General features: G+C 38.4%; 1 protein-coding gene across 2 annotated transcripts in view; it reads left to right on the top strand.

Annotated features, from left to right (window-relative positions):
• Itsn2 (intersectin 2) overlaps nucleotides 1-24,934 on the top strand; it is a 111,278-nt gene that overhangs the window by 45,620 nt on the left and 40,724 nt on the right. Inside the window, exons 17-25 of one of the 2 annotated variants that reach the window (XM_055626126.1) lie at nucleotides 835-915; nucleotides 8,983-9,119; nucleotides 12,200-12,336; nucleotides 13,258-13,355; nucleotides 16,905-17,080; nucleotides 17,352-17,496; nucleotides 20,386-20,591; nucleotides 22,406-22,470; nucleotides 24,110-24,276. In XM_055626126.1, coding sequence (XP_055482101.1) covers nucleotides 835-915; nucleotides 8,983-9,119; nucleotides 12,200-12,336; nucleotides 13,258-13,355; nucleotides 16,905-17,080; nucleotides 17,352-17,496; nucleotides 20,386-20,591; nucleotides 22,406-22,470; nucleotides 24,110-24,276 — 1,212 coding nt within the window. The remainder of the gene's footprint in view (nucleotides 1-834; nucleotides 916-8,982; nucleotides 9,120-12,199; nucleotides 12,337-13,257; nucleotides 13,356-16,904; nucleotides 17,081-17,351; nucleotides 17,497-20,385; nucleotides 20,592-22,405; nucleotides 22,471-24,109; nucleotides 24,277-24,934) is intronic. The other variant, XM_055626135.1, reaches the window with a different exon arrangement.

The raw sequence follows: 24,934 nt of genomic DNA, 5'->3' as shown, positions 1-24,934 counted from the left end.
GGTGACACATAAGGATCAGAATTCAAGGTCATTTCTCAGCAACCTAGAGAATTTAAGACCATTCTGGGCTACATGAGCCCCTGTCTCAAAAGGGGGAGGAGGAGTGAACAGGGAAATTTCAAAATTGCTCTGATGGTAGATCTTCTTCTAACATACTAAATTCTTTTTCTTGTTTGTTTGTCTCTTTGCTCGAATATAATTAATCTTTGAGAAACAACAAAATACTTAGTGAAATATAAAGTGAGTCTGAAACTATTAACTTCATACAAAAAGTAAAGCTCATGGTTCATGATTCATTGTTTGCTGCTGTGGCAGAGCCAATGCCCAAACACAATGTTTTCTCTATGGGGCACTGGTAATTGAATAGTGAAACTATATGAATGGAGATAATAAAATATTAGTTGGATACTGAAGCTGTGACTAGAGGTAATAAAAGCTAATCACTAGACAAATGGCACTTCATTCTACTGTGGAAGTAGTCTCAGTTCATCCTTTGCTAACTATGCATAACATTATCAAAGCATGCAGTGTTATATAGTAATTAAGAAAGCTGTTTCTTCATATGGTTTTTATCTTGTTGACTTAGAGTAACATTAGCAACAATTGCAGAATAAACAGCATGGTAAAGAAAAGGCATCATGGTGGTTTCAGTTAAGCACATAAGTTGAGAATAATGCTGATAATATCCATTTCACAAAGGTAGAGTCTTTAGAAAAGTTGTAACATGATCATTTGTCATTGGTGGTCAAATAAGCCAGTCAAGTTACCTTCCTTATATTATTTTTTAAAATCTGTACACAGTTTAACTGGCCTTTTGTCTGCCTTATCTTACAGTGTGGGAATATGGATGACTCTCTTCTTCAGTGCCTTTTGTCTCTGCTAAGCTGTCTCAACAACCTCTTCCTCTTACTTAAGGTTATTTTCTAATATCTAGCTTCTTTTTTTTTTTTAAGTTACTTTACTGTTTTTTTTTTTTTTTAAACTGGATCATTCTTTGCTTTTATCTGATTGTCTTTGTTTGGAATAACGTATACAATAAAACCTTTTTTTCCTTCTGTTTGCTCTAATATCCTTCTGCTGTCTAATTGCCTGTTTGAGTCAAATGCCTGAAATCAGGAAAACTGTCCACATTGCTTTCCTTCAAGAGGAACCCAACTAGTTCCCTTACATTTTCCCTGTGAACTGGGTTAACTAGTGGCGTGATTCAGGAGAAAACTAAGGGAATGTGAGATTAAATTACCCATATCCCTTAAAGCCATTGCCTAAGTTTTTACTTGCTGCAGTCTAGGGCAGGTTCATGCCTCGTGTACACCAGGCTGCTTCCTAGTTCGACCATAGGGAAAATTTAAAGAATCAGTAATGCTAGGGTATCATTACTTACCAGGCTAGGTATTCTGACATACTTGCACTTGAAGTAAAAATTAATATGTGTAAATCATACGTTTTGTCCTGTGTAATACACAGACTATTCAAAAATATTCAGTGAATTTCTTCTTTAATGTAGTTCAAAGAAAAGTGATTTATGTTAATCGCTTGCCTACCCCACTACTCAGTGCTAAAATGTATGCAATAGGAGGTTCCACATATATTCCACAGTAACTACACCCCAGCTCCTTGAAAAGGTAAGGCAGATTGCAAAGGTAGCAGCAGCAGGGACCCAAATGTTGATCTATAGGATTAGAACATAACTGACCAGGTTATCTGGTCTTAGAATTTTATAGAGACTGAAGTGTGAGTTTTTTTCATGGTAAAATAAGGTTCAGTGCAGATTTGTGGACTGTACTCAGCACAGAATAGTCTGATTCTTCCAGTCAGCATTGATTCTCTACAGGCCAGCAGACTATTCTGTATTGCTTTACTTTCTTCCTTCTGCTTCCTGCCTTCTGGTTTTTCACTGCTTATTGATACTTTCATCAGAGGCGATTTCGGACACTAAAGGGGTATGAAATCTGTAAGTCAGTGGTTAGGAAACTTGACTGAGGTTACAGGGTGCAAGAAAAGAAATCTTTGTGTTCATTGCTGTAAGGTGATTCAGAGGGTTCACTTAACGCAGTGCTGAGAAATTCCATTGACTCTGGTATCTCCTCCGAGGGCTCCTAAAAGTGCCATTTCAGTTGAGCAGTAAGCAGAAGCTGGGTGCAGTGGGTCAGCAGTGGAATGAAGACGTGTTTAAATGTCTATGAGCAACTCTATAAAGAGAGTAAGAAGGCATGAGGCTGACAGGTATTAAACGAAGGGACAAAAGAAAACTCAAAGGAGACAACAGAGAGGATGCGAGAGGAAGAGATGGAGGCTGATTATAAATAAGTATGATAATTGATAAATCACAGCCCCTGGTTAAATGTCTGCCATGCATAGGGCCTATGTAAAAAAGCCAGATGTGGCACACCCTTGTGATCCCAGTGCTAGGGAGACTAAAAGACCCTGCCCCCAAAATAAGGTGGATGCTGTGTCAACCTGCCTGTAGCAGGGCAGGCCCCATGCCTGGGTGTAGTCAGCCAACACAAACTGGACTCTATAGGGTGTTTGTTTGCTTTGGTTTTTAAAACAGAAGGAGAACTGAAAGAGAAGTTGGGTGGGTAGGGAGTTAGGGGAGGAGTTGGGGGAGGGTGAAATTTTTTCAAAGAATAAATAAAAGCATTAAAAGTAAGGTGGGGGCTGGGCAGTGGTGGCACACACTTTTAATCCTAGCACTAGGGAGGCAGAGACATTCGGATCTTTGTGAGTTCATGGCCAGCCTGGTCTACAGAGTGAGTTCCAGGACAGCCAGGGCTACACAGAGAAACCTTGTCTCAAAAAAATAAAAAATAAAAAAATAGCCAGGCATGGTGGCACACACCTGTAACTACTCTGGGAGGCAGAGGCAGGTGGATCTTTGTGAGTTCAAGGCCAGCCAAGGCTACACAGAGAAACACTGTCTTGGCAGAAAAACAAACAAACAATTGAATTAAATTTAAAAATAAAAAATAAGGGGAAAACAATTGAGGAAGACATTTGATGTTGAACTCTGGCCTACACATGTATATGCACATACACCCCAAAAAAAGAAGGAAGATTTATAAAAAGAAAAAAATCCAGAGCATAGATTAAAGAATTTCTTTTAAGAGAAAATTTTCAGATGCTGGATAGATCAGCAGGAGTTCTAATTGTCGGTGGGTTTTTAGGGAAAAGAGTGTATGGGATATTCAAGACAGAGAGAGAGAGAGAGAGACATCAGCCTAAAGTAGATGCCTTGTGGGCGAGAGTGGGTGAGTACAAGCATGAGAGAAGAAAACAATGTGTTGAGCAATGTTAAATGCCTATTTCATTCCAGGTCATGAGTTTAAGTTGAAGACTGCATGCCTAATTATATAATTTTCCTTCAGTAATTTGCAGCTGCTTAGATATAAGCACAGAGATGGCTAGTGAAATAGGTTCTTGGCATCATATAGGTTTGGGATTTTAGCAGGCCAAGATGGAAGGGAAGGGAAGTTATAAATCTTAACGTGAGATTTATGATAAAGATAAGCTCTGAAATAGGGACTGGGTATAAAAGGACCACAGAGGAAGAGGTGCTGATGAAGAAAAGGAATGATAACGTCAACAGAGTGAGGGTCTCAATGAAGCTGAGCAACCCTTGAAGTGGCAAAGGCTCAGAGGCTTATGTGTGAAGAATAGGATATGTAGCCAGTGGTTGTTCTTGTTTTAATGATAATAGAACTCAAGGCATACTAGTAGGAGTAGTCCCATTAAGAAGCATTTAAAAGGTTTGACCTCAGAGTTAGGTTTTGACTGAACCATCAGTACAGAGGTCAAAGAATAATATGAGAACTGAATAAATGAGAATCGATGACCTGGTGATCAACAGGTGATGATGAAATAGCATACACACACAGACACAAAGTGGGATACTTTGTGAACCCCATGTGCTATACAAATAATTTTGTTGTTCTTATCAGGGAAAGAGTTGCACAGAATTACACTTAAATGCCTAATGTGATAAAAAGCATCACATTGACTCTCCATAGTAACTGAAGCAGTGCTTTTCCACAGAAGGAAAACAGAATCTGCCAATACCAGAATTGTTAGTGGTACCCTCCAGGTACAAGGGGTAATTTGGGTGTCAGGTTTACATCTTCTCTCCAAGATGAGGTATAGTAGCAGGAAATGTAGAAATGCTGCCATGCATGTGATAGGAACTTTGATTTCTGAAGCAAAGCATCTTATCCATGTTTATGCTGTGGACTCCTCTCTAGAGTTCATCTCACAGTATTTTACATGAGGGGCTGGGCTGTAACTCAGTGTTAGAGCACTTGCCTAACATGCACTTAGCCCTAGTTCTAAGTCCCAATACTACCAAATATATTTTTAATAAGTTATCAAATATAGAAGTTCAAGTATATGTGATTCTATGTTTATGAAGTAAATAAAATCTAGTGACAGGTATACCATCTTTAAGTCAAGATATCAAGTAATCTAGAACTATATTTTTTATATAGTAATATATAGTAACCATATTCAGTTTGCTTTTGAAAAACGTCATAAATATGAGTAATATCATGGTGGTTTATTGCTTTCACTTGACATTAATGGAAATGCTGGATTTTAGATAGAAAATAAATAAATAAATAGATAGATAGATAGATAGATAGATAGATACATAGATACATAGATACATAGATACATAGATACATAGATAAATAAATAGTGAAAATAAAAATCAGTTTTGTTCCTGGCCATGTCATGGAATTCTGTACTCTACTAAAAATATTTTTAAAACCTTAGACGTGCATTGGTCCTCGAGTTAAAAGCTGTTGCCCCAGTGTGAAGGCAAAGTGGTTTGATGTGCTCATTTCCTGTCTGCTTTTATCGCTCAGATATAGAGGCTGGGATGATAGGATGCTCCACTTTGATGAGTATCTGTCTTTTTAAATTCTGTTACTTTGTTACTTACAGATCTTGAAGCTATGTTGCTAGTGTGAGTAGATTTACAATTGTTGTAGTGTACTGGTGCATGGGTCCATTTGTCATGATGTCCCCTCTAGAGATGCTTCTTGCCTTAAGGACTAGTTTTTCAACCTGTAATCTCAGATTGGACAGGAGGGCTGCAAATCCTAGGCCACGTTGGGGACATAGCTCACTTGGCAAAGTGCCAGTTATGCAAGCATGAAAACCCAAATTCAATCCCAGCTAGCCACAGAAAAGTCTGATCATGGTGGTATGCTTATACTCCCCGTGAAGGAAGTAAGAGATACAGTGTGGGAGGGGAGGCAGACACAGGGTTATCCCTGGGGCAGTCTGGCTAGCCAGCATATCCTAATTGGTGAGCCCCAGGTCCCAGAGAGGCTCTGGCTCAAAACTAAAGTAGAACGTCCTGAGGAAACAGTCAAGGCTGCCATCTGCCTGCAAGCCTGTGTTCATGCATATGTACAGGAGCATGCACGCATACACATACAAACTTTTTCAAAGATAACATTTCCTGATATAGTAGTCTAACTGTGCTGACCTTCATTCACATTTTATCTTTTAAGTAACATAGTTATGGTTTATAATTTCAACTTAATATTTAATCAGAGTAGTTGGTCTGTTTAATATATTTACTGATAAATTTGGACTGAAAAAATGTATTTTTTTTTCCCTTCTCTTATTTATTTTGTGTTTCTTTTTCTTATCTTGGCCTTTTTTAGTACATTTATTTGTTTGTTTATAGTTTCATGGACATATATTAATGTACTTTGAGCATAGCTCCCCACGATCATCCTTTTTATCTTTACTAAAAAGTCTTCTTCCACCTTGTGCTTTTAAAAGCCTCGTTCATTTAATTAGTACTCTGCCTGAGCATGGGTGGGGAGTTATTTACTTAAGCTATGGCAGTTTAACAATGGCTACACCCACCCTGCCGCAGCAACCATTAACTGTCTGTAGTTCCTTCAGGGAAGGATGGCAACTGAGCATTATTTTTGTTGAGCTCTACTTCTTCCTTCCCTGTAAACTTATTATGCCTTCTTTTATTTTTCTGGTAGTGGGTATCCTCAGGTCATAATTTGCATCCTTGATTTATTTAGTGTCAATGTTAATTTGCTAATGTATATACTCTATGTATATGCCCAGTGCCTGCAGAGTCCAGAAGAGGGTATTAGATCCTCTGCAACTGGAGTTGCACATGATTGTGAGCTGTTGTGTAGGTGCTGGGAGTCAAACCTGAGTCTTCTGGAAGAGCAGCCTTAACTGCTGAGACATCTCTCCAGCCCTTTTTCTTAGTTCATTGACTTTTGGTACACTTCATAATTTTTTTTGTTAAATTCCACCCAAGCTTTTTACATGAAAAAAAAAAAAAGCACAGAAATAATTTGGATATTCATTTGTAATTTGATAAACGAGCTCATCTTCATTCCAGCGGCAATTTTCTTTTGCTTCTGGCAAACAAAATAGAACAAATTACCTTAATTCAATTACTGGCTGAGCTGATTGAAAGTGGGACTGCTATACCTCTGTGGTGGTTTGAATGAGAATGGCCCTCATAGGTTCCTATATTTAAATACTTGGTCCTCAGTTGGTAGGACAGTTTGGGAAGGATTAGGATGTGTGTCCATCTTAGAGGAGGTGTGTCACTGGAGGTAGGCTTTGAGGTTTCAAAAGCCCATGCCATTCCCAGTTAGCTCTCCATGCCTCACACTTGTAGATCAGATGTATGTTCTCAGCTACTGTGTTCCATACAATGCTGGGCACAGACTGTAGCTCTCTGGCACCCAGAGGTGGATGTTCTGCTTAGCTCCATAGCCCCTGCTTTCTTTCTCTCAGCTTCTCAGTTTGGATGCATGCCTGGAAGGAGAAAATGCTGGGTGTCAGGTGTCTTTCTCAGCCTCTCTGGTTTCCTCTCTCCAGGCTCTTAACATCTCCGGTGCCTTGACAGTGTTCCAGTACATGTAAACAAGTAGTTTTATATCTATTCAACTTCCTAGTTTTTGGCAGAACTTGAAACTGTAAGAATTACTCAGACCCCAGTTATTAGACTTCTTGCCCTGGGTCAGCCATTGGAAGAAGAACCATTCAAGGACTCGGGGCTTGAAATAAAACCTTCCTGCAAAGTAATTGCAGCTCAATCTTAAAGGACGAGTTGGAGAGCTAATGTCACACAGGTTAAGATCAGACATTAGTTGGTTGCTCTTTATACTCCCTCAAGATGTAATATTCTCTTAGTCCTGGCTCCTGCCACTAACAATAGCTAATATTTACTGAGAATCTAAGTATGTGGCATGCAATACTGTAAGCACTTTCCCTGAGTTAATTCATTTTACCCACATAGCAGTTCTGTGAGACGCATTCAGATAAGGAAACCGAACTTTGCTGAGATTATTGACAGAACCTTCCTCACACTTCTGTGGACTTCTCCTAGAGGCATGCTTCTTAACATTAAACCAGCCTGCTTCTGCATATAACCATCATGGTCTTTTGCTTTTCAGTTGAATTTAGAGGCAAAAATAACAAGTAAAATCTTGGAAGCTAAGCCCTGTGTGAGACTAAGCTGTGTACAGCATTTGTGTAAGTCCCAGACACTTGGACAGTCTCAGTCACCACACCACCCTTCGGCCAGGTATATAGCTCAGTCAGTTTACCTGTGGCTTAGCTACAGTCTGGAAATATAGAGGTTGGCCTGGTTTGGGTTTAGAGTTTTGTGACTAGAATGGTGAGAAGACATCATACACTAAAAACAAAACAACAACAAAAAAACTATGTTCAGATATTATCTAGCTCCCTCATTTGCTATTATTTTTTTTTCATTATGTTAAGGTTTTCCCCTTTATTTTCTTTTCTTTCTCTTTGTTTGTTTGTTTGTTTGTTTGTTTGTTGTTTTTGGCTAATTAGTTGGTTGTTGTTAGTTTTATCTTTCCTTCAAATTTGTTTTCTTTTTGTCTGTCTGTTTGTTTGTTTGTTTGTTTCCTTTTTTTCCTACTCTTGTTAATTATTCTGTAGATTCCAAGGGAAAGAAAACCAATTCAAAGTGGTGGCTGTTGAAAGGATACCACGATGAGTGAGTGGAAGGATGGCAGCTGGAAAAGGGCATTCCTACAACACTGAGCAATGGAGTTGAAGACTGGGTTTCTCTAGTCCTCTTCTCTACCTCTGTCTCTCATCTTTACTTCTCTGCTTTATATGGACTTCATTCCTGTCACTCCTGGTATCACTTAATAGTAAGGGAGCCAGATTTAGTTTATCTCAGTTTAATGAGCCAGGGAAGTTTCTCTTTACCTAATCAAGATACCTGTATTCAGGAAAAAGTTCTGACCCAGCTTGGATCATATGTATGTTCTTTTGACTAGTCATTCTGAGAAGGGAAATAAAGTTCTGTGATTGTTTATACCAAGAGAAATGATTGCTTCTGAATGGAAATACTAGGAACACTGAGACCTGCAAAACCCACATGTGAAAAAAAAAAAAAAAAAAAAAAGGCCTTTGTGTATACTTGTGATCCCAGCACTGAGACAGACAGATCCTTGAGGCTCCATAGCCAGCCAGCCCAAACTACTAGGCAAGTTTCAGGCCAATGAGAGATTCTATTGAAAAAGCAAGGAATTTGGTGCCTGAGAAATGATATCCAAGGTTGACGTAGGCCTCTGGCCTACACCACACACACACACACACACACACACATATCCCTACACATATACACTTCACAAAAATTTTTCTTTAAATGTTATCATAAGCAATTTTTTTCTTATTTTAATGAATTGCATTTCTATTAAAAATAACACTTCAGATAATTGGTTTATTAAATTTTTATGTTCTATATGAACTGCTGTGAAAATAGGTGAATTTAGCATGTATTTTCTTAGTAGATGCATGAAGTACTTATTGTATTTTAAGACTTATATTATTTAAATAGATCTTTTAAACTTTTAAATCTTTTAACTATACTTGTCTTAGTAATTTTTAATGCAAATGCTACATTATTAAGTATGATTAAAATATTTAAGTGTTGACTTACTTGTATTTTATCCTTAGGAACTAAGAGAAAGCTATAATACACAACAGTTAGCCCTTGAACAACTTCATAAAATCAAACGTGACAAATTGAAGGAAATTGAAAGAAAAAGATTAGAGCAAATTCAGAAAAAGAAACTGGAAGATGAGGCTGCAAGGTAATTAAAATAACCTTGTATTATACTATATTATTATTATATGAATGTATTGTACTATATTGCTATTAAAATTCTGCTGGGCAGTGGTGGCACATGCCTTTAATCCCAGTACTCAGGTAGAGACAGGATCTCTATGAGTTATATATAGGCCAGCCTGGTCTACAGAGCAAGTTCCAGGACAGCCACTGCTACACATAGAAACCTTCTCTCTAAATAAATAAATAAAATTTAGCTTTGTTGCATATTGCTTTTTTATGAAAATTTACATACTAATCAGATTCTAACTTTTATTAATTCAATTCTCCTTTTAGGTATTGAGTTTTCATTAATCAAGTATATGGCTTATTAGTAAAAGAAAAGGATGTGGGAGTCAGATCTGGATTGGGATTCTTGGTCTTCCCCTTACTCTCTGAGGAACCCTAGCAAGCAGACCATTTATCTTTCTAAACCTTGGTTTCTCTATTTGAAAAACAAAAATTACCCTTTACCTCATCGATAATTGTAGTCTCTAAACAAATAATGCAGCTAGAATCACGTATAGCTTTCACATTACACATAATAAACCCTCATTAGTTCTCTATCTTGCTAATAAGTCTGTTGTTCATTGGAAGATCATTTAAAAAAACATAAAATGATTTTACTTTTTAAAGAGACTATCACATGCTGCCGATGCAGTTTTGTGTTTGCCACTGAGATATATCGAATATCTCCATTTAGAGCAGAGGGAAGAGGGCCAGGACATCTGACACATAGACCTTTCCCTTAGAAGCTGTATGTAGCTTGTTTGGGGCTTTTTTGTTTTTTTACTTTTGTCAGTAAAATCTTTTGTTTCTCCCAAGTTCTCCAGTGTCAGAAATTAGTGTAACTAGTAAACAAGTATTAATGAGTCAGTAATTCTCTTCCCTAGTAAAGAGCAGATGCTAACATCTGTAGAGTAGCTAACAGACACTGTGGAGGTAAGAATCATATCCCTGCTTAGCCTCCGTCCTTAACGACCACTGCCAGGCTTGTTTGTGGAGTGATGCAAATCCACCCAGGATTCCTCCTCCTCCTGGATTCCTCATTTATGTAGTTGTGGGGTCACACAGTTAAAGAGCTTTCCATCATTCGAGGTACCTATATCCATGGCCTCCTAGCCAGAGAGCATAAAATAATGCAGAAGGGAGGGCCTCAGTCAGTAAAGGGCTTGCCTTGAAAGTATAATGATTCAAATTTGATCCCCATAGTTTAGGTAAAAGTGTGGTGGCACATAGTTCCAACTCACTGGCCAGCCAATCTAGCCTAATTGGTGATTTCCAGGCCAATGAATGACTTTGGCTTAAAGGAAGTGGACAGGGTTTTTGAGTATGACACCTGAAGTTGTCCTCTGGCTCCTACATGCATACATACAGGCATAAGCACCTGAACACATACATGCATGAGCACATACACATACAAGCATGAGCACACACATACATAAATGAGCATTTGTGCATATACATGCATGAGTAGACATACATGCATGCATGAATACATACACATAAATGCATTAGCACATATAAGGGCATAAGCGCATACATAATACCATGAGCACACACACACACATATCAGCATGAGCATACACCTGCATTTTTAAAAACAATAATATAGAAATAGAGACAGTGAAGCTCTTCACTTCACACTGACGTTGTGCCATTTAACACACTGCACAGGGGATCAAAGCAATGGTCACACAGTCATTGGATAAGAGTTTTCTGTTGATACATGCATCTCACAGTTCCTTACAGGCTTAGAATTCTTATTAGTAATACATATTCTCATTTTGTTCACCTTTGTACATTTTGTCTTACTGTAGTAAACCAAAGAAACCAAAGATAATACAAGTATTGTAGGATCTTCTCAGTTCAGAGTATTATGTTATTGCTACAGCCTGAGTTTTGGCCATTTGCCTAGGTGCGTTCCTCTTCTTCTTCCAAGCTATTAGTAATAGTTAGGGCTTCACATTGTAGAGTAGGTATCACCTGTTTCTGGACTAGCTTTTTATTCACTTGCTTGCCTAAGATGACTTACCAGAGTTTAATGAGTTTTCTGGAGTTGTTTATGATAATGTGGTAATCAAATAAGGTCAGTAGGTCATCCCTGGCTTTGTAGTCACACCCTCATATCGAGTCCCCATTTAGGGCATTAAGTCACGGCTGTGGGTTGGAGAAAATGCTTCTAGAAAGGTAACTTTTCTTATTATCACACCAAAAGTCTTTACATTCTCCTAGACAGCAGCATTTTCCCTCACTTCTAGCCATGTTTCTATGACATATGACAGTTGAGTATTGGAACTAATATATATTATAGTTCTCTCACATACATTTTTATGACCACATTCAGAGAAAGAGTTGTCACTACTACATTTAGTATCTTCCCCAAACCTCAGCTCTGTCAGAATAGCAGAGATTGTGGCTAGATACATCTCTGGGATTGCACCCCATCAAAGTGGAAACTTTGGCTTATTTTGAGGTCTCTATTCCTTAATTGCTGAAGAAATTTAAAAATTCTGGGTAATTAAAAACTTAGAAGGCTCTTAAACTGCTTTATACTTCATTTTCCTGGTTCATTATCCTGAATGCAAATTTCACTCAAAGTTGTGTAAAACTTCTAGAGGAAGCATGCTGTGATGGGACAGAGGTTGAAGGGTTTGAAAACATTGAAAGAAAGCTGGTCCAACGGTTCTGTCTGTCTGCAGTCTCTCTTAGTCTAAGGCTTAGGGAGTACAAGCCACAGGGAGGATCTATGGAGAGTCCAGACAGAAAGAAGTTTTAGATTTGCTGTAATAGTTCTCTTCCTCCTTTTTTCTGGAGTTTAGAGGGAGTTTGAAGTCTGGAATGTTGTCATTTGTGCTTTCCAGCTCACCTCAGTCAAAGGTTTCTCTTTGGATAACTGGTTTCCCCTTCCCCATGCCTCAACCCCTCTTTCCCCATCCCTCACCACTCCCTTGCTGGTTCTTCAGCCAATGGGAACCGGATCTTCCAGTATGCACGCTAGTTTGTTTCGGTTTGGGTGTTCCACGTATTCAGATATTATGTAAACTTCGTTTCTCTTATTTAAAGGAAAGCAAAGCAAGGGAAAGAAAACTTGTGGAGAGAAAGTATTAGAAAGGAAGAAGAAGAAAAACAAAAGCGGCTTCAGGAAGAAAAATCACAGGAGAAAACTCAAGAAGAGGAACGAAAAGCTGAAGCAAAGCAAAGTAAGAATACGGGTAGATCTGCTGAGAGCAAATGAAATAAAAGTAATAAACAGAAAGATACTCATCGTAAATGTGGGTGAAGAGTGTATAGATACATGAGAACTGACTGAGGGTAGAAACCTTACTTAAGACAAAGAGGACAGTTTAACTGACTAACATGAAAGATCTGCTACGCTTTGGGTTGATGTAATCTTAAATGTTTACGTTACTTAGCCAGTACAGCTGACCTACTCATTTGAGTGAAGCAGCAATAAAAATATGTCTTTTGTCACATCAACCTTTTCTCGGAAGACATGTTTCCTTTTACAGCTTAGAGTCCATTCCTAGCTTCAGTAGTACATCTGCTTTAGATGAGTAGACTTTTGGATCCATAATAATGACGCATGCAGTGTGTTCAGATTTTTAACAAAATAGTTACCAACTTACCAAGTCCAATATATCTGTGAGTCCTTCTGTTTTCCCTTTAGAACAAACTAGTAAATCTATAGATGTTTCTTCATCCAATACTTTACACTCCCTAGTCTCATTTGTGACTTCCCCTGTATACATCACTTCTCTGTTCCAGTCTCACCTCCACAGATTTAACCATGTCTCTCTCCCTGCTTCAATGTCTTCCACCACACATGGCTTGGTCTGCCTGACTCCCACACCGTCCCTTGGATCCGTGTGCACATGTCAGTCTGTGAGGCATCACTTTGTTAGCTGCACCCTTCCTCACTTAAGATGAACATTCTTCTTTGCTTTATATTGACTCTATGATGAGTCAAGATATTTGGATCCTAACAAGACTAAATCAAGCAGATTTTCATTATACTGTTTGATGCTCCTTTTTTCTTTTAGATTTTAGGAGCTCTTTATTGAGTCATAATAAAGATGTGTATACTCAAAAATAGCAAATTATGAGAATTATCTTTTCTTCAGGTGAGACAGCTAGTGTTTTGGTGAATTATAGAGCTTTGTATCCCTTTGAAGCAAGGAACCATGATGAGATGAGTTTCAATTCTGGGGATGTAATTCAGGTAAGAAAAGAAGCCTTTTTTGCTCATGAGTAAGCTAATCACAATACATTGTGCTGTATTTTCTATAATATTAGCTCTGATTTTTATATACTTCTAAAAATGTTTTTGTCACTCAGAGCTGCACAGGGCAATAATTACTACCATAATACTACCACTAAAGAAAACTTACATTCAGACAATTATAATTGTCAGCCAGCCAGTGACAGAGTGGAAGGAAAGTATATGTCTTTTGGTTCTGAGTCCAGTGTTCTTTCTATTCTGCCATATAAGTTCATATCATAAAAGATGGTACCACTTGAGATGTTTTAATAAGTGAACTGTAGGATTTTGAGGGGCTAATTATTTTCTAAAAACTGTTAAAAGAGGTAAAGTTAAATTCTATAATCCTGACTGGATTTGAGCCTTTGTTTCTTGGAACAATCTTTGTTGTATTATCATAATACACATGAGACAGATGAAAAAAAAAATACATAGGAATCATGCTGATAAAAGTAATATATATTGGAAAAGCACAGGCTTTAAAAGTCACCCACTGGGATTTTAGTACCTAAATGATATCAAGGTAATACTCAATAAGCCATGATTAAAACAAAAAATAACTATGACCTACCTATTCATTATACTCTTAAGTACACTCAGAGAATAGAAAGCACATGTCCATGTGAACGCAAGTGCCCAAAGCATCCTTGTTCGGAATAGCTAAACACTTGAAACAATTCAGATGTCCATTATTAGCAAAAGCATGAACAAATAACTTCCAATAAGGAGGAATGATACTCATATTCCAACATAGATGGATCTAAAAATAGTTACTTTACATATAGGAGACAAACAAAACAAAAAATATTATAAGATTTTATCCATAGAAAATGCAAGCTAAAGGTATAGTGAACCAGGAAAAAGAACTTAGAGTGAAGCAAGAGGAAACTGGAGGTGATGGGCACCTTATAATCTTGGCTGTTGTGGTTTATCAAAGGCATATAAATAAACCAAAACATTACATTAGCACCTTTAATATAAATTTATATTAATTACATCTCAAACAGCTGTTTTTAAAAATTTTTGGAGGAAAGGAACCAATAGAGGTGCGAAGAGCACAGAGCGTAGAGGATGGAAATTAATTAGAATCCAGCAAATGACATACATGCATGACAATACAATGATAAAACCTACTACTTTGTATGTTAACTTTAGAAATTAATTTTAAAAATCTAGTGGAAACTGTATGATTTGATGAATGTAACATTGTCAGGAAAAAAAAGTATGTTGTGGAAAGGTATAGAAACTAGCGATGAGAGATGGTTGGCATATTCACTTATTCATTGATGTAAGCAGATGTGTACTGTGCTAAATGGAGTTGATAAAGAGTCACACACAACTAGAAGAAAAATGCTGATTATGACAGTATATAACTAATACAGTCTGATCATGTTGGTTACAACAGCTTATATGGGAGAACACCAGTTTGAGTTGGAGCAGTTTAACCAAATCTGTATGTGAGTAAAGATTATAATAATTGATATTATATAAAAAGGCTGCTATTACTTATTGAACATGGAATTTTATAAAAAAGAGCTGTTTTAGTGACAAAATCAACCATTTGGCTACAGTTATATAATAGAGATAAGAGCCACAGATTTTTGTTTAGAAGGGCTTAAGCTTTTGATGATAAGAATAATAATAATTAAAAATGGCTCCAAAATCAAAGAAGGAAGGTCCTGTCCCTCCCAAACCCCAAGTGAAAGCTAAGGCCTTGAAAGCCAGGAAGGCAGCACTGAAGTGCATCCTCAGCCACAAACAGGAGATCCTTATGTCACCCACCTTCTGCTGTCGCAAGACCCTGTGTCTCTGGAGGCAGCGCAGATACTCTGAAAAGAGTACTCCAGGAGAAACAAGCTTGACCACAATGCCACCATCAAATTCCTTTGACCACTGAGTCAGCTGTGAAGAAGACAGAAGACAATAGCATACTTATGTTCATTGTGGACATCACGGCCAAGAAGCACCAGATCAAACAGGCTGCAAAGAAACTCTGACATGATGTGGCCAAAGTTAATACCTTGATAAGGCCTGACAGAGAAGAAGGCATATGTTCGGTTGGCTCTTGATTTATGATGCTCTGGATGTTGCCAACAGGACTGGGATCATCTAAACTGAGTCCAGCTGGCTAGTTTTAAATATACATTTTTTTTTTTCACCATTAAAAAAAGAAGAGAGCTAGAAGATGTCTCAACTCTTAAAGGCTAGGCTCACAACCATAAGTATAAAAAAAAAGGAAGAAGAAGAAGAAGAAGACCAATCTGGAGAGCTTAGGCCTAGGACCAGGGAGAGGGGCTCAATCTTTAGACTTGAGGTGGATGTTCCCAGCCAATGTCTAGGTAAAGATCTCATGCAAAGAGTTAGAAGTATAAGACTGCCCCTTTGGGTAAAGAAGTCCATCCTGAGATTAGAGCTTGAAAATACAGTATTCTGTAAGAGCATTGACCAAATTTTAGGAGCAGATGGGCCTTTTCAGGAAGTATATAGCATGAGGCAGGGACACTGACTGTAAAGTTTGAGGTGCCATCAGTGTTTAAGGTAGTAACCAGGAAGAAGAGCAGGAGGCATGGTGAGGTTGGAGGCTCTTACACTAAAGGGAAAAATGTTTAAAGGAAAAAAGAAATTGGTTTTTGCCACTTAGAACATAGTATCCAGAGGTTTCCCAGTTCAGCTAGACCCTGCAAAAATGACTAACTGTAGGATATTGAAAGTTTACAAGAAAGGAAATGTAATCAGCAGACTACTGTGTAAGTCGGGTATGAGAGGTTTATATAGCTAAAACATACATGTTAATTGTACTTTAATAAAAATTATATATCAATATTAATTGAGTAAGAATACAGTGAAATAGAGGCGAATATTTATTTTTATAACCAAAACCCAATAGATAATATCTAAAGACTGAAAAAAAAACTCCAAGAAGTAACACTATAAATAATATTTGAAGATAGGCATGGTAGCTTAGAACTATAAGCCCTGTACTTGGCAGGATAGGCAGGAGGATTGCCACAAGTTTAAGGCCAAACAGGACTTTGGGAGTTCCACTTAAAAAAAAAAAATGCATGGAGTAAGGAAAGAATTTTTTCATTGTAACTGTGTATAATGCTGCTTTGTTATAGTTTACTTTTAGTATTAACTTTGTGTTTTTCTTTTGTTTTGTTTTGAAGATAGTGTCTCACTATGTAACTCAGGCTAGCCTAGAACTGGTTATGTTCTAGGCTATGTTCTATGGCTGGCCTCAAACTCACAGAAATCCTCCTGCCTCTGCTTCCTGAGGGCTGAGATTAAAGGTATGTACCACCATACCTATCTTCATATATTAACTTTGGTAAAAATTTAAAAAGGTAATTTGTCCATGATGAGAAAATAGAAACCTAATAATTTGTAGGAAATGCCTTTTTATTTCAAATGGGCTTAATTCTGAATCTGAGACTACTAAGCAGTAGCCCACACTCTTATGATTGTATACATTTCTAAGGACTGAACTTTTTTCTTCTTTTTCTTCTATAGGTTGATGAAAAAACCGTAGGAGAGCCTGGTTGGCTTTATGGTAGCTTTCAGGGAAAGTTTGGCTGGTTTCCGTGCAACTATGTAGAAAAAATGCCGTCAAGTGAAAAAGCTCCGTCTCCTAAGAAGGCCTTACTTCCTCCTACAGTATCTCTCTCTGCTACCTCAGCTTCTTCCCAGTGAGTTGGGAGATAACAATGGAATTCTTGTAGCTCATGTGTGAATACTAATGCATAGCTGTGTCCACCTGATTTTGATCACAGGTTTAGTCTGGGCTGGCCCTTCCAACATGTTAATACTGAAATTTAGTAAGTGAACTCAGAGTGCCTAAGTTCGTCTTATGTGCAAATCATGTTTGAACACAGTGTATAATAGATGTGGAAAAACTGGTAGTATTTAATGAGGTTCTAAACAATTAAGTATACTGATATTAAAGTTTTACATTTGCAGACCACTTTGTTCAAATCAACCAGCATCGGTGACTGATTATCAAAATGTGTCTTTCTCAAACCTTACTGTTAACACTTCGTGGCAGCAAAAGTCAGCTTTTACTCGCACTGTGTCCCCTGGATCCGTGTCTCCCATTCATGGACAGGTATGTGATCTGTAGCTCTGTGTGCTTTATTCTCGACTTTGCTCTGGATTCCATACAGAGGCTTCCATCCTTCCCTCATTCAAGCAGAGTCCGTAGCAGTCAGTATCTCTTCTTATTCATAAGTGATGTACAGTTGAAACATGGTTTCTAAGTACTTGCTCAACATTTTAGTCCCCTCAGGGTTGGTCTGGGAAAGGGCATTGGTTTTTCTTGTCTTGGAACCTTGCCAGTTTGGTGTATACATTAATACTACTAAAAAGAATGGCAGGCTTCATCACAGTAAAGCCAGAAATACAGATTTCATCTTTGCTTAGAAATCCTTAGTACATGGTTATAATTTCCAGCATTTTATTACGTGCTAGAAATTCAAGAAAAACGTGTTAGAAAAAAGCCTCTGCCATTAAGTAGTTTATAACCTAATAAAGGAATCATACATACGTGTAATTGTGAAGTGTGAGGAAACAATGTATCTGCAAAGTTCTGAGGGCATATGGAGAAGAACATCTCATATAGTCTGTGAGATTAGAGCGTGCTCCATGAGGGGATAGTATTTATGTTGGACCCTCAGCAGAAGCAAGGCTTCAGCACACCTGGAAATCTTCTAGTAACATCAACGTGAGGATGGTCGCTGGGGCTCATACTCATACCCTGCAGTGTCTGCAGAATAAGACTTGTTTCTATATAGCTAGGTTACACAAGGTTGAGGAAAGGCTGAAGAAGTCAGGTTGGTCCAGGCATGGTGTTGGTGTGTCCCATCAGCAGTTAGGAGGCTGAGGTGGAAGGACTGGGATTTTGAAGCCAGCCTTGACTATAAAAAGTATTTAAGGCTATCCTCAGCTGCATAAGCAAAACACTCTCTCAATCAGTAAACTATCAACCAGCAATTAACGTTTTAAGGTAAGCAGGTAAGAGTTTAAGGGTTATTAGTGAGGTAGTTAATACACACTAGACATTTTGACAGTGAGAAACCAAAAGAGGTTTTGAGAGAAGCTTACACATGTAAAAGATTTACACTTAAAAACTGTGGCCAGGTTAACAGTTCAGTGGGTAAAGCTTGTACCTGGTATACAAGCCCAGCAACCCAGCATTCATATCTTTAGAATCCACGTGAAAGCTTGATGCAGTAATATGGAAACACCATTAGCCAGGCGCTCATGGGCCTGCTGGTCTGTAGAATATGCAGCATAGCAGCACAAACAAGAGCTCATCCCAAACAAGGTGGGAAGGCAAGGACTGCCAGCCAAAAGTTGTCCTCTTAGCTCCAAACTCATGCTGTGGCACATAATCTTTTTCACACACTCTCTCTCTCTCACACACACACAAATAAAAAATAACTTTTGTCGCTGGATGTGGTGGTGTACGTCTTTAATCCCAGCACTCAGGAGGCAGAAGCAAGTAGATCTCTGAGTTCAAGGCCAGCCTGATCTTCCAGGACAGTCAAGGCTACACAGAGAAACCCTGTCTCGAAAAATTGAAAAAGAAAATACATGGAAAGGAAAGACTATTAAGAATTGACACAAAATAATCTGTTGAATGTGGATAGTGAAGGGAAAATTGAAGTTAAAATAGTTCTTCAGGGACTGATGGCTCAGCACTCACTGTGCAGTTATGACAACTAGGATTCTGATCTAGCACTCACAGAACAAACTGGGTGTCCTATAGATGCCTGTAACTCCAAGCCCCGGGGTCCATACACCTTTGAGCCTCTGTCTGTTGCATAGGTACATACACAGACAGACAGGCGGAGATTCTTTTCAAAGGCCAGAGAGATGGTTCAACAGCTAAGGGCATGCGCTGCTGCTTCCAGGGGACTTTTTTCTAGCACCCACGTCAAGTGGTTCACAACTGCCTGAATTCAACACCCTGGGAGCATTGAACTCACATTCACACAAATTTTTAAAATGTTAAAATATTATAAAAAATAATATTAAAAAATAATAATATTATGAACAACTGAAAGAACAGTAACATAATTCCCTGGTAGATGGCACAGGAGGAGGGTTTAGGTTTTAGAAATGATTAGCTTCAGGCACACCAAGACAACCCAATGGGAACAGTTAATGTGCATTTTGATGTGCACATCTTGAGTGCAGAAAGTAAAGTTATCCTGAAATTATAGGTTTTTCAAAACCACAGGCATAAATTAGATTATTCAGGAAAGTCATACTGGAATCATAAATAAAGTTGAATGGAGAAAAGGTGAGCTCAATGGAGAGCTTCAGAAACTACAAGGATTTTAGTAATGTCTGCAATGTTAAGAGATTGAGAACAATAAGGGTTTTGGAAACCTTTGATCTGATATTAGTGTTGACAACCTCCTAAAATCAAAGGACAGCACCTAAATCAGAAGGGATTGAGGCATGGCATAAGAAAGCAAGTTGATGACACCTTCAAGAATTTAGATGTAGAAGAAAGTGATGAAAGAATAGTATGGAGAGAATAGTATGAAGAAAGTGATGAAAAAGCATGAAGGCTATGGAGCAGGACTCAGTGTTACCACCAGAAGGTAGTGAGAAGACAGGACAGTGATTACCAAGCTCACCTGTGAGGGGAATAGGAGGAAACAGCAAGGGAGATGCTGAGTGTGACCATTCCTCCTGGGTTAACCAAGATAAGGTGGAAGCCATCGGAAGCTGGAGGAGGGAAAAGTTGCAGTAACTCCTTTTTTCATTTCATCTCATGGATGTATGTCTACATCCTTGAGTCTGCACTTTATCAGTATTCCTGATGCAGTGTCCTTGAATGGTGGGATGCTCAAGAAGGCCAAGTATCATATGCCATTTTAAGGTCATAGATTGACCAAGTTGATATGTTCTCTGTTACATGCTAGAAATTAGAAATCACAATTACCATGATCAGCTTTTAAGTTTTGGTGGCTTTGTATCCTAGGGGCAGGCTGTAGAAAACCTGAAAGCTCAGGCACTTTGTTCTTGGACGGCAAAGAAAGAGAACCACTTGAACTTCTCAAAGCACGATGTAATTACTGTCCTGGAGCAGCAAGAAAATTGGTGGTTTGGGGAAGTGCACGGAGGAAGAGGATGGTTCCCCAAATCTTACGTCAAGATCATTCCTGGGAGTGAAGTAAAGCAAGGAGAGTAAGTGCCTCTATGTATTTACTGAAGTGTGGATGTTGGTGTCCTCACCACACAAGCTGTGGTTTGAATCCTGGGGGTGATTCCTGTCGTGAAAAATTGTTTTACGTTTGTATCTGGTTCAGAATCTTTCATTCTAGCCATCTCAAATTTTAGACCTTTGTTTTCTTTTTACCATAAGACTAGTTAGAGAAGTTCTCCTTTCACTTGAAGTATTTCTCTGTTGGTCACTGAAAATTTTCCATATTTAACGGATTCTTTACTGAGGTCTCCCTTTCAGACTGGAGCATTCCCAAGCCTGGGCCCCGGGCTCTTTAAATATAACCTCCCTATTGTTCAGAGCACATGTCTTTATAGTTATTGACTTTTTTGACCCATATTTCTTATTAAGTCATAAGCCTCATGAAGCTATAATCTGTCACTTTCGACCTATTTTTTTTTCATGTCTACTATAAAATTAATACATAGTAACTACTGAATCATCTTAATGAATGAGGACAGGAGAGAATGAGTAAACAAATGAAATTGTAAATATCCAAATTCCAAAAATCTAGCTAGACTTACCTTGTAAGTCTGCAAGGGTGTCAGGTTGCCTTACCACAGGCAAGTAAGTGCCACTGCTAGCTGTGGGCGTAACTGGAAGGGGCCTGCAGTAGAGCAGGCTAATACTTGAGGATCTGGTCTTGGAGGTCAAGAAGCTTATGGATGTCCTAGTTTCACTGTCCTCAACAGCCTGCTTTGTCTCAGATTTCTGACTGGATGAAAAGTTAACTAGGCAAACTGTAAGGCACTTCAGTGCTGCGTGTCTATTTACTAGTATCTGGATCTGATGTAGACTTACTTCTCAGATTGACCCGGAATTTTGGAAGTAAAAGTCACAGTATATATCTGGCATCTTCATGCGAGAGCCTTTACAGCAATTATTTTACTATCCATAAAACATATTACAGAGAAGAAAGCTTAGGCAAAAAATAGGTTAAATGTTTTAGAGGCAGTTTTTCCCCTAAACTTCTGTTTTATTTCCGATCCTTTCTAAGAGATGACTCATGTTACTTAAAAGCCTGCAGTCAGGATAGGCATGGCCGTGCCTCTTGGTTGCTGTAGGTTCAGCAACTTAGGAAGTTCAGGCAGGAGGATTCCAAGTTCAAAACTAGCATGGGCAACATAGAAGACCTTGTCTCAAAACACAAACCACAAAAGATAACAACCAAAGCCTGCATTAATGGAGACATTATCATTAACCAAGGCAGTCCCATTATGAAGCTTAATAAAGTTTTCTTCTGTTCCTCTCTGTAATTCAGCCACAGGTCCTGGGGAGTCCTCCGCACCCCCTTGGTATCTATATCTTAAACATGACAGTTCTTCCAAATTTTTGAAACGAGCATCATAGATTAACATGCAAATTACTTTTTACCTATTATGAGATTTTAGACAAAGGATAATTTTTATATTTTAAGATATAGTAAGCTAATCAAATAACAACATTCATATATGTGTCTTGTTTATCGTTAAGCCATGACAGTCTCTGTATGTGCTTTATCAAAACACTGCCCACTTATTAGCATACACATGTCTGTTAAGTTCCTTATAGAGATGAAAGCTATGTCCTACTAAAATTATTTCAAAATGTAGTGGTTTATAATGAGCTCTTAGTCTAGGAGGATTTTGTATCTAATATTCCTGGTTTGTAGACAGAGAGAATAGTTTAGTTGAGAGAGCAGTAGATGCTTCTAGCCCTGTTGTAGTCTTTAGCTCACCTCTCTTGAGCTTCTGTTCCTGTGTATGCACGTGTCTTATCTCTCTGTTTGGTTTGGTAGGCCAGAAGCTTTGTACGCTGCTGTAAATAAGAAACCTACCTCCACAGCCTATCCAGTTGGAGAAGGTAAGTTCCTGGCAGGTTGCTTTAAACGGGAGTTAGTTTAGTTATTATTTGAACATTTGTTATTCTTTTCTCTTTCTATTTCTTTGATGTTTTTAAGATTAAGAAAGCCTGCCCCTCTTTACTTTATATGAATATTGAAGACACAGAAACTACATGGCTGAAAACTGAACATATTTAGAGATGGTGCTGCAGAATCAGCAAGGGCCTGGGGTGATAACTCTGTGGTTAAGAGCACTTGCTGATCCTGCAGAAGACCTGCATTCAGTGCCCAGCACTCATATCAGACTACTCACATCTGCCTGTAACTACAGCTCTGGAGTCCTTTCTGGCCTCTGCAGACACCCTACTCAAGTCTATACACACCCTCACTCCCCACCAACACCACACCCAAATAAAAACAATCAGGTGTGGTGGTGAATGCCTTTAATCCTAGCACTAACCAAGAATGAGGAAGAGCTTCTTACAAAGAAAAGAGAATGAGGCAAGGCATATCCATGCACCTTAAGGAAACGAGGTCACCAGAGAGGCTAATGCCACATCTGCACAGGAGAACAAGTGTGAGGAGATGAGTGTAGAAAAGCAGTAGGTAGAGCTTGGAGTGACTACACTGTGATTTATTCGGACCCTGTCATTACTTTTAGTTGTATTAAATCAGCTAGGCAGAGTGACTCTGGAAATGTGAATAAATGGGTCTCAAGAGTATGTTTTTTATCATCTCTATTTATGCTAAAAGATCAAGTTTTAGGTTGACAAATATACATAAAGATAGAAAGAAAAAACCCCAAAGACTTCTAAAACCCAGTTGCCGTTTCTTCAAAGTAGTAGCAACCACAGGAACAAGAATCAAAGATAATCTAAAACTGCAGACCTATCCCATGAGGTCATTCATTGACAGAGAGTCACTGAGCATGTGCTCGGAGCCAAGCACTGTGCTAGGTGCTGGGGCCCTGTGGTAGAAGTTGATGTTTCCGTAACTGTACAGAACAATTAAAGAACATTCAGCACATTGGGGTGTCTTTCACATAAAAGGTTTAAAAATTGTTTTGGCTCCATTAACACTAAGTGACACTCACATTAAGCCTCAATTCCATTATTTGTCCAGATACTGCATGTCTGTTGTTAGAAAGAAAAAAGAAAAAAAAAATATATGTATATATGTATATGTATATGTATGTATATATGTATGTATGTATGTATGTATGTATGTATGTATGTATGTATGTATGTATGTATTGCAGGGTTGGGCAATCTCTGATTTCCAGGCCAGCCAAGGCTGGCTACATAGTAAGATTGTATCTCAGACTGAAGTAAGGGATTGACTGTTGCTACTTTTGTTGCTGCACAGCCCATTGTCCCTGCAGCATAAGCAACAATCCTTCCTTTCACAATGTACCAGAAATTGGGAAAAAGATAAATAAATAAAGCCCTTGATAAAGTTGGTTAGCCTTCACCTAGACAGTTATTAACTAATTGCGTTTATTCTGTTTTCTACCTAAAGACTTTGAGGTTCCGTAAGGCACAAGGTCTTTTAAATTAACGTCTACCTACCTCTTAGAGATTAACTCCTTTTCTTTTTTATGTCTATTGTCTCATTGTTTTCCTAACTTCCAAACCACTTGCTTTTCCTTGTTCCCTACAGAGTATATTGCACTTTATCCATACTCAAGTGTAGAGCCTGGAGATTTGACTTTCACTGAAGGTGAAGAAATACTGGTGACCCAGAAAGATGGAGAGTGGTGGACAGGAAGTATTGGAGATCGAACTGGAATCTTTCCATCCAACTATGTCAAACCAAAAGATCAAGAGGTAGTGTTCTTTGCATTAAAACAAAAGCATTCCATTGTTACCAATCAAGATTTATGCTAATAACAGAGATCTGTGTTTGTGTGGCGCTGCTTTCATTACAAGGAAACTACTCATAGTCACTTTAATCACATAGGTTTATTTTAGGGCCCCAGTTAGAAGACAAGGGCCACAGGATTTCATAGACTGAATAGAGCAGGAGCAGTAGATAGGGCTGAGTGTGAATGTTAATAACATTGGCAACAAGTCCTGTCAGCTCTTTTCCTTGAAGTGACAGGCATGCTAAATTCATTTTTGGGAAAATGTTTACTAAACCCAAGTCTAGATATTTATCTGTCTGTTCTTTGAAGTAAACTGAAAAAAGATGTATACTCAAGATTAAGAGTTAGGGTTAAAAAGATGGCTCTGTGGTTAAGAGCACTTGCTGTGCTTATGGAGAACCCAGGTTTGGTTTACAGCACCCACATGGTAATTCACAGTCATCTCTAACTCCATCTCCAGATGATCTGGCAGCTTCTTCTGACCTCCATTGGCAACAGTCATGTACTTGTTGCACATGCATGCAGGTAGAGCACCATACACATAAAATAAAACAGAAGAGAGAGAGAGAGAGAAAGGAAGGAAGGAAGGAAGGAAGGAAGGAAGGAAGGAAGGAAGGAAG

This window comes from Psammomys obesus, unplaced genomic scaffold (assembly GCF_907164565.1).
Source record: "Psammomys obesus unplaced genomic scaffold, mPsaObe1.curated_primary_1811, whole genome shotgun sequence".
Lineage (NCBI taxonomy): Eukaryota > Metazoa > Chordata > Mammalia > Rodentia > Muridae > Psammomys > Psammomys obesus.
Note: the sequence above shows the minus strand (reverse complement) of the source record. Positions and strands in the feature narration are given on the sequence as shown.